The 10,192-nt window shown below is 38.2% G+C and overlaps 1 protein-coding gene across 4 annotated transcripts in view; it reads left to right on the plus strand.

The window, feature by feature from the left end:
- Nucleotides 1–9,682, plus strand: part of CNOT4 (CCR4-NOT transcription complex subunit 4) — a 76,449-nt gene extending 66,767 nt beyond the window's left edge. For 2 of the 4 annotated variants that reach the window (XM_033058387.2, XM_033058388.2), the window contains 2 exons: nucleotides 7,314–7,526; nucleotides 8,308–9,682. In XM_033058387.2, coding sequence (XP_032914278.1) covers nucleotides 7,314–7,526; nucleotides 8,308–8,609 — 515 coding nt within the window. In that variant the 3' untranslated portion in view covers nucleotides 8,610–9,682. The remainder of the gene's footprint in view (nucleotides 1–7,313; nucleotides 7,527–8,307) is intronic. The other 2 variants (XM_033058389.2, XM_033058390.2) reach the window with 1 other exon arrangement.
- Nucleotides 9,683–10,192: the final 510 nt, after the last annotated feature.

Below are 10,192 nucleotides of genomic sequence, written 5' to 3' on the forward strand. Positions count from 1 at the left end.
TGTATCTGCAATAGTGTCACCAAAGGAGGTTCAGCTACACTAAATGTTGGCTTTTGCCTGGCTTTTAGGGATGGAAGACTGCTTTTATTGTTAAAAGAACTTCTTTAGGACTGGTTCACCAAGAAGGGTTGTTTCCCTTCACAGGTAACTGGTAAGATCTTGGGATGGCCCTGCAGTTCTGTTTTCTCAAGTAGTGTGTCTCCTTGCAGCAGGCAGATGCTATGTTCTCTTAGATGCTTTTCTGAAGTCACTTCAAAATATGCAGTAGGTCACTGGCATGAGTTAAAAGGTGCAACTGTCTTAGTGATGTTAAAAACATGGCATTTCCTTTTAAAGACTGGAAAGTGACTGCACTTGGCACTGCCACCTCAGTGTCTAACAAAAGGCATGGATCTGAAACTTGGCTGTTTCTAAGTCCCTTTAACAAAGTACCAGTAATGGTGTGTTTCAGCAGAAAGTACAAATTATTCAAAGGCTTTCTGCATAAACTTTAAGTGCTCCAGCTTGAAAAACAACTGAGAGAGCAAACATAATGTTTTTAAAAATTGTATTGTGGAGGAGCATAAATGAGTCCTGAAAGAATAGCAGCAACTGAAAGAGCAGCTTTGCAAATAGTGTTTCTCCTCCCAGTACTGCCAAATCGCATTTGAAGGCAAAAAGAAAATATTGTTTCCCATCCCTTCCCATCTCTTGGTTTCTTCTGCACAGCCTCATTTGAACTTCATCTTGTCCTCAGGGGAATTATTTTAAAGAATCTATCTATTTAAAAAGTAGATTACTTCTATTAGAAGACAGCATTCACCGAGAGAATTTCATGTCATGGAAGGTGAAAACTTGGCTTTCTTGCAGTTTATCTGATTTTCCCACAGAATTATTGAAATAAGCTACAAATATATATCAGCCTTAATTGTTTGCCGATGTGGGAAGATTAAAAATTAGTTTATTATTTGCCAGAGTGTGCCTTCATTGTGCTAATGCTGGTTTCACAGTCTGAAGTCAGAGGGATGGTTGATTGGTTGGATGTTCCTGGAATCCAGAACCACTGTAACAAGATAGGCTCTTGCTAATTGCGTTGCTATAGCTTTAAAGATCTAATTTGTTTCTTTGCTATTTCTAGTTATTGCATTATCCGTAGGGCAAACTTCAAATATTTTGTTTTTATTTATGGTTGTATCTAACTATGTACCCACAAGTACATTTGTATATGTGGACTTTTTGTTTGAAGTCAAAGTTTGTTCTGTTGACAGGCAGGGTAACCTGGTGAGATTGAACCCTGATGCATGATGTGAGAGGAAGCAGTTTAGATTAAAATGAACTTTATTTCTCAGATGAATGGAATTGCATGCTTTCGGAGCTTTTTAATCAAACTGTTCTGTGTGTAGGATTCAAGAATCTATTTCATTTGTTTCAGTATCTGAAGTCTTTATGCACTTAGTTTAGATTTATGGTTAATATTAAGATTGTCAGTACCAAAACCTATTTTCTTATGGAGTCAGTAATAAAAAATAGTGGGATTCTCTGGGAGCATTTTGTAGGAAGTCAAGCATGTTTTTCAAAGCAACTTGGAATCTCAGTTTGAAATTTGCTTATAGATGAAAATTGGGTTGCTGGCTGCTATAATTATGATTTGGTCTCTTGAGCTGTGGTAAGTGTAAGTCAATCACAAGAACTCTCCAGAATACTTGATGCAAAACTGCATTTCTCAAGCCTAATAAAATTGATACTGTACATGGAAGCAAATATGAGTCCTCTTACTGTCCCCATACTAATGTTGTAGAAGGGATTTTCCCTGAAAATAAATGACATTTTCTGACTCATAACAACATAGTCGCAGAAAGCTTACAAGTTGTACTGTCAGATCATCATCAAAAAGCAAGTTCATTTAGAAAATCTTATTTTCCCCCTTTAAGTGTATACATTAAGACATTAATATATTCTACTTGATAGTTTGGCTAACTGACAAGTTAAGTTGCAGTTGGATTTATTTAACATTGAAGAATAGTGTGCTTCTGTTCACATGTCTGTCTTTTAAATTGAGTGGCATTACTATAACCATGGAAATCAATATGGAATAGATTAAAGTACTGCAAATAAAGCACATTTTTCAGGTGAGAGTAGACTGGTGTCTCATGTCTACCAAAGCCAATTTGGTAGGTGTGTGTATGTACATAAATGTATGTATGTTGACACTGTGAAATGGCACTTAGAAAACCAGGCTTTGTGAATTGTCCATTTGTTTCCCATGTATAGACAATGTTTGTAAGGCTTTTAAAGGTTCACTGCAAACAACTTTGCCTTCTAGTGCTCCTGTCACTTGATGTCTCCCTAACATAATGAAGTGGCTACATGTATTCCTGATGACAGCACTGCTGTTTAAATGTGGACAGTTTCCCTTTTCTCTAATCTGCCAGTAACTTTCTTAGGCCTCTGTGAATGGATGAAACTTTGTTTGGTTTAAGCATTGTAGCATTACTAGGAATCATAGTTATAGAGAGTCAGTGAAGCTGAGAGAGAAATCTTTCATGTCATAGAAGTTTAAATGAGATTTTGTTCATGGTTAAAACATGAGCAAACAAGCTTATATATATATATAAGCTTGAAACATAGCTCTTATCCTAACTGTTTTGATGATGTTTAAGTATACAATCTTTGGATGAAAAGCTTTTGAATTTATGTAATGTGATGTGATGGTCATAATTTCTTTTTTGGATACAACAAGTTGTCCTTTCCTTCTTTTCCCCCTCGAAGGGGACGACTGGACGACTGTTTTCGAAACAGAAATACCAATAGTGGAAAGTCATTTTGAAATAAAAATAGAGAAACCCCAGTCACTAGGACAACAGGCTGTTTTAGGGAAGGCACATATGATCTATTTGTGAACATGGTAGCACAAAGCAGAGACTGGGACCAGAGATGTCACTTGAAAGGGTATGCTTCTCTGGTGGCCCCATTTGTTTCTAATTGAGTTGAAAGACTCTTGGTGAACTCCGGGCAATCTTTCCTGTTCTTTTTATTCTGTCATTTTTCTTTGGCTTCAAAATTTATTGTACAGTGTCCTTGAAGATTTCACAAGGGCCTTTTTAGAGGCAGGTTGTTGAAACAGCTATTCTGTTACTGAATACACTTTGATAGTCTCTTTGCTTCTTTTGTTACCACTCTTTGCAGTCAGGTATGTGGCATTTGCTAGAAGCTGATTTTTCTCTCATATGATGATTTTAGTCTTATTTTATTTTGCTTATTTGAAGCTTTTTTGTAGTTGACACATTGTGTATCATGGTCACACATATGACATACTGGTGGGTTCTTTTAAAATAAATTACAGCTGTGATTTGCAGGGCTGTTTGCTTTTCAGTGGGACTAGAATATTTAAGACTTGGTGTAAAGGTATTTAATATTTTTACTCAATTAGCATGAAAATAGGCTTTTGTAATGGCATGGAATATAAGTTTGGTAGAACAAAGAAGTACACTTGCTTTGCACTTAATGTAACAGTCTTGTAATCTTTCCTATTCGTTGTATTTACTTAAGCATGTACTGGGTGAGTTTTGCTTTAGATTTTACCATAGGCTTTTACCATATCAGAATTGAGGCAGTGGTTTGAAATGGTCTAGTCACTGTGGAATATTCATTTTTAGGGCTTGTCTCACACCAACAAAGCTGTAAGTTCTGTTATCCCATCAATATAAAAGATAGAGTACGTCAATGTCACCAAAGTGACAAAGCCAAATTTGAAACACCTTTGAGTCTTCATTGCAGTGTCACTGTTAGAATTTTGGGAATGACAGAACAGCCTGTAACAGTGCAGCAACCATTTGTGCAGACATCTTCAAAAGTAGTGATTATGTGCAACAGAACAGTATTGTGGCTTGGCCATTAATCCTCTTCGCGGCCTCTCCCCCAAATACACACTGCTTTGTGCCTGATTTGAGGAAATAGCATGAAGGCATTGCCGGTAGAGAATAAGGTAAAACTACTTGACTGTCTGGCAGGATGTGATAATGGGGCAATGATTTTATTCAGAAATTCATTAAATGACTAGTTTTATACACATTAATGTTCAGGCTTCTCAGATGCGTTCTTTTGCTTAAGTTAATGTCAAGTGTTTTTTAATTTAGATTAGACAGACAAGTTGCTTTTGTGATGAAGCTTTTTCTCTCTTTTTTCATTCTAAGACAGTGTTGACTTTGCAAATTTTGCATACAAGTTATTTCACATTGACATACCACCTCAGACACAGGAAAAATTCAGTGCTAGAACTGAATCTGTTCTGGGATCTGTTCACCCTGTAAACACAAGTTTCAACTAGACCAGACAGGATTATGAAATGTACATTGAGGGAAGACCAGAGTTCAGGATGTGAGTCTGAGAATGTTTTTCATGTGGATAGTGGTGCTTTCAGTGATGCCTCACCAGGTTATTCTGTCTTTTGGGAGACAAAGCATAGGGCATGAGGGGAGGAATCTCATATTTGTCTTGGTATATAAAATATTTTCTTTGCAGTCATCTGGGTTTTACCTTGTTTTCTTCTGAGTTTTCACACTATCAGTGGGCATGGTGCTTTAAGCCTTTTAAGATTAGCCTGTTGAAGGAGACAGCAATTTTACTCCTGGTGAGGGGGAAACAGTGTTGTATGGGTTCTCACACCCCTTGGCTGTAATGTCCAGCTGAGAAGTCTGCTAATAGTCAGAAAATTGTTCCTTCCAACCAGTTAACTTTAGAGGTGGGGAAAGGTAATAGGCAAATGACCTTTTTAATAAATGTGTATTAACTGAGAGATAACTCTTTCTCATTTTTAACTATGGTCCTAACTTCATCATGAAGCATAGAATTATTTAACAGGAAGAACAAACTAGCTGAGGGATGAGTAATGATTTCTGAAGAAATTACTTTCCTTCAGTTGGTAGTATTAACTTTTGTCTCTGGGGTGGATTTTCGCTTAGGCTGTTTAAAACTTGCCAGACTCCAGCAAAGACAGTGTAGTGCTTGGGGTTTTTTGTGTCAGGACAGTGTTTTTGTCTTAGCTTGCCTTGTAGCCTCATAAACACACCTGCTTGGGAAAGACAATTTTTTGTAATTCTCCATTTTGTCACTTTTTTACCTAGAAACACAAAATTTTATTAAACTAACTTCCTTACAGCTAGCAAACAGCACTGTTTTGGTAGATACTGAATCCTTTTAGGCTCTTCGTCTCTTGACTTCTGTGAATCCAGGTGGAGTTTGTTCAGACAGTGTCTCCTCACCAGAAAGTGCCAGCCTTTTCCATTCCATGAGACTCTTGTATCTAAACCCTTGGTACCTTTCTTGACTCTTATGTGTACTTTATTGTGTCATTTAAAAATGGAGAATAAGATGACAAAAACATACCTATTTTCTTAGCCCAAGGAGGCCTAATACCCTATGGCATTTAATTTCCTGTCCTGTTCCTTACAGCATCCTGCAGGCTTTGTCTTAGTATTCCTTGATGACCTGTTGCAGGTAGTTTACCACATGTTAATTTTCTTACACTAGAGTTTTGAGGATGTGTTGGGGGGTTAGTAAAGTCAGTGTCTGAGACCCTTGCAGATCCCTAGCTCACAGGTATTGAGCGAAGCATGTTCACCCATGTATGGACCCAGTAAGGATCTTTTTGTGCTTTCTGCATTGCAATAGAAGTGAGTAATTAAACAGAGCTGTTTTTCTTTGCACAAGCCTTTTGAAGTAGCAGTGAGGGGAAAAAAATGGAGACTAATGGTGTACAATGCAGAATTTGTTGCAGTTATTTCTATGATCGTGAACTAGCTACTTTTGTTCCAAAAAGTTAGTATAGAACTTGTCTTGAATGGGCTTATGGATATTCAAGAGGGTTTTGAACAAGTATCTCTTGAGGAGATTTTCTACTAATACTTTCTAAAATTTTGATTTTTCATCTCAGGATTGTAAGTTTCAATGAAAAATGTATGGCAATGAATTCTTTAAAAGCATTTATTTTGTGCATTAGTATTGCAATGGAAAAAGGAGGAACTGTGAAAGGACAGGATTTCAAGAAGTAGGTTTTTTTGTTTGGATTTGGGTTTTTTCCCCCCCAAGTTACAAAAAGGTAGTTTATTGAGACACCACTTTTTTTCTGAACATTCAGCTTTACAAAAACTGCCAGGGCTGCTTTCTTTACTCTCCAACATAAGCTTGTGAGTTAGTGATACCCTCTAATTGTCCAGGGAGACTTAAATCTCTTCTGTTCTTGATGAAGTAGCAGTATTGTGAAAGCATCTCTTTATAACAATTCTGATTGAGATCAAGGTCCTTTCTTCAATCAGGAGAGGCAGAGATGTTTTTAAGGAAAAGATTGTATTCCAGATATTTGTCAAAAAGACAACCATGTGCCAACATACTGCCAACACTTTCTGACCACAAACGAATAAAGTATGACTTCCTGTATTGGATGATAAATACTGGAATGCCCATGTCTGCTTTGAGATACTTAAAGGGAGAGATGGAGCACAGAACTGGATAGACTGTTCTAGATGGCATGGTGTAACTTTTGTGTTGAGGGATCATTTGCTGTACTGCTAATAGCCACATTATCGTGTTGTCCTTTATCAATATGTCCTGAAACATTCAGGCAAGTAGTTGAGACTTGACTGCTTTGGTGTCCAGCTGGTTTGCCTCTTAGCAAAATTTTGAGGCTATTGCTGTGTCGGAAATTATTCTGAAAGGTCTTTAAAGAATTTTCACTACTGTTCTTCAACTGCAAGAGGAAATTCACTCCCTCCAACTTCATTACCATTTCCTTCGGAAGAACGTCTATGGGGCTGTGAATGAGCAAGCTTTAACAAAACAAAAGACATCTGTGATTTTCCTCAGCCTCCCTGGTTTCTCACATTCCATTTTATTGCAAAGCCCTACCTAGCCTTTCTTCATTTTGATAGACGTCAAACAAAACAACCCTTTTGAGCCTGCTGCCCATCAATAAGGCCAAATTGCAGCAGAGGTCTTCTCACCAATACCTGGTTGATTTTTCCCTGTTAGTAATAGAGGGAGAACCACTGTGTCCTTGATTATTCAAGTCTCTGAATCAAAATGGGGAAATATATATTGGGGGAGGAGCTATATCTTTCTCCCATTCCCTTACACTTTGTTTAAAACCTGCCAGCTCCTCTGAGTAATTTATCAATCATGGAAACATTGACCCTAGGTTTTGGACAGGGAAAGTATTGAATGCTTAGTTTAAAAAGTAAAAGCAAAATCCCATACCCCACCAAAGAAGGACATCTGTTTCTAACTTCAGCTTTTTATTTTTTTATCTTTCATTTTTTTTTTGTTGGTAAATCTCCCAGACAACAGCAGTTCTGTAGAGAGTTTAAATATGAAGGAATGGCAGGACGGGCTAAGGGCACTTCTACCGAACATTAACATCAACTTTGGTGGACTGCCCAATGCTTCTTCCCCCTCCAACGCCAACCACAGTGTACCAACGTCCAACACTGCCACCACCGACAGCCTGAATTGGGACAGCCCTGGCAGCTGGATGGACCCCGCAATCATCACAGGTAACCGTTTCTCACTCCTTCAGCTCCACTGGCAAACCATCAAATGGGTATTTGGCACAAACTGATTTACATCTGGAAAAAAAAAAAAAAAAAGTCAGTATGCGGTGGTCTCTTCCAGCTTCCATCCACAAAACCTCAAGGGTCCAGGAATTTTTGTGGAATCTCTAGGTGTAACAGAGCGTCACTTAGGACTTTGCAATGCATGCCCAGGACCTTTGCAGGCAGTCAGGTGGATCAGTGCTTTTCTGTAGGGTCAATCTGTAAGGTGTCCCTTCTGCTGGATGGCATGTCCGGTATGTGCGTCGTTGGTCCTGAGGCACTGAAGGCAATCGCTGGGCTTTGTTATTTGTAAAAGGGACTGTACTCCACTTGTTTATAAAGCTCTCTTTTATAAGGCTGTCTGGTTGTGTTTCCCTGTTAGAGAGGCTGAAGCATGATTCAAGTAGGCAGAGTAGAAGGTGAAGCATGTAGTGTAGTGGCAGCTTGGTGTGGTAAGGTCATATTGACAGGGATGCAGTTCTTGAGCAAAATGTCTGATAGAAAAATGTGTTTTATGAACATGTGCTCTGAGGGCAAACTTTCTCCTATCTTGATTTAATGGTAAATGTTTTTGTGGGCAGGACAATTATACATAATAATGTAAAATGCATTTTCTGTACAAACTAATCACGTTTTTTCATTGTTGCTTTTTGCTAGGTTAAAATTTGTCCTCCTTCATGGTCAATTTATTGTTTCTCCTCTGACTTGCCTGTATCCCTGTTTTTTTTTCTTCTTTTCTTAGGTATCCCAGCCTCCACAGGAAACAGTTTAGACACCCTTCAAGATGACAATCCTCCCCATTGGCTAAAATCTCTTCAGGCCCTCACAGAGGTGGACGGCCCCAGTGCAGCGCCATCACAGACGCACCACAGTAACCCCTTCGGCACACAGATCCCTCTGCACAGAGCCAGTTGGAATCCCTACTCTCCTCCTTCAAACCCCACCAGCTTCCATTCCCCACCTCCAGGCTTTCAGACAGCCTTCAGACCCCCCAGTAAAACCCCCACAGATCTACTACAGAGCTCAGCGCTGGATCGTCATTAGGAGAGGAGGAAAAAGAAAAAAGAAAAATAAGACCCAAAACGTTAGAAATGCAGGAAGTGTCCCACCCTGACTCCTCCCCATGCCCACCTACTGTTCCTTGTCATATCTTTCTTTCTGAAGAATCCAGTTCCTGATCAAACTTCCCCCCCAAATGCAATGCCATCACAGGGTCATGACCATTCTTTTTGTTAAGTTTCTAACCATTCTAAGAAAAAAAAAGAGAGAGAAATGAAAATGCAGTCTCAATGCTTAAGGAGAGTATTACTGTCTTACTTCTTTTGCACATGAGTATTTCTGCCTAGTGGAAAAGTGTCAATCTGCAGTAGGGGGAAAAGTGCAATGCAGAATCAAATGCAAGAACATAAAAAAGTTATTTAATTTAAATGAAGTTACTGAACATGTGGGGCAAGCAGTGGCCCAGCATTTATTTTGCATTCAGTGTGGCACTACACAGGGAAATTGCTATGTTGGGGTTGGTTGGTTTTTTTTGTTTTTTTGGTTTTTTTTTTTGAGCAGGGGATTTTATTGCATCAGTCAGAGTTTGACATGAAGTGTGTTGAAAGACAAAACACTTATAGCTATGAGTAACTGGCATGTTGCTAAAGAGTGTTTTAAAGAGGGGAGAAAAAGTTTTTTTCTTTAATTTTGGCTTTAGATTTCAAGTAAACTTTAATGTTTTAAAAGTATTCACAGATTTAATACCTAGCGTATACGTAATATAATTATAAGCAGCTGAAACACGAGTGATATTTACTTCAGTCTTTCTGTCTCCTCTGTCAGTCTCTCTTTTTTTTTTTTTTTTAAGAACGATTCACCTGATTAGGGCACTCTGGGATAGCACTGCATTGGGGCCACATGATCACCATCAGGAGCAACCTCTGACCTCCTCTGCCTGCAGCTTTTACTTAACCCTGTAGTTTCTGGACGTTTGTGCAGTATTGAAAAGACAGGAAAAAAGAAACAGATAAATAAACATGGTTATAACCTGATGCTAAAACTAAAACCAAGGAAATGTACCTCTTTCTTCAGAATTAAAACTAAAATCTTAAATAAAACAGAAAACTTGATGATGACTTCATGTTTGCTTTTTGGTTTTTTTGACCTTGGATTTTTTAATTACTGCATCTGGTAAAAAGCATATGCCATTGCATGTTTGGGGTTTTCGTCTTACTCATCTAAACCAGAACTACTTTATCATTGGAGATGCTGCTTTGTTATGGTAACTTCTCTATTGAAGAGTGGGAAAAACATAACACTTGAAATCTTTTTAAGGGATTCTATTGTCTTTACTCATGGTAATAGCTAGAGGCAGTCAGTCTCTAACTGTTATTGGTGGTATGCTTTTAAATTTGAAGCATGAAAATCTTGTTTATATTTTCTGAATTAAATACCATGGCATTCAGAGTAGATAGCATGCAATAATGTGCCTGAAGATACGGCAGAGAATTTGTTATGATTTCCTATGTTCGTCCATAAAGGTCTAAAATACTGTCACTGCACAACAGGGGATGAAGAACTCTTAATGAACAGAAGGCCTCCAGTAAGCTTTTATACTTACAAGACATATTTAAAACCTGCAACCT

Source organism: Catharus ustulatus, chromosome 4 (assembly GCF_009819885.2).
Source record: "Catharus ustulatus isolate bCatUst1 chromosome 4, bCatUst1.pri.v2, whole genome shotgun sequence".
NCBI classification, from domain to species: domain Eukaryota; kingdom Metazoa; phylum Chordata; class Aves; order Passeriformes; family Turdidae; genus Catharus; species Catharus ustulatus.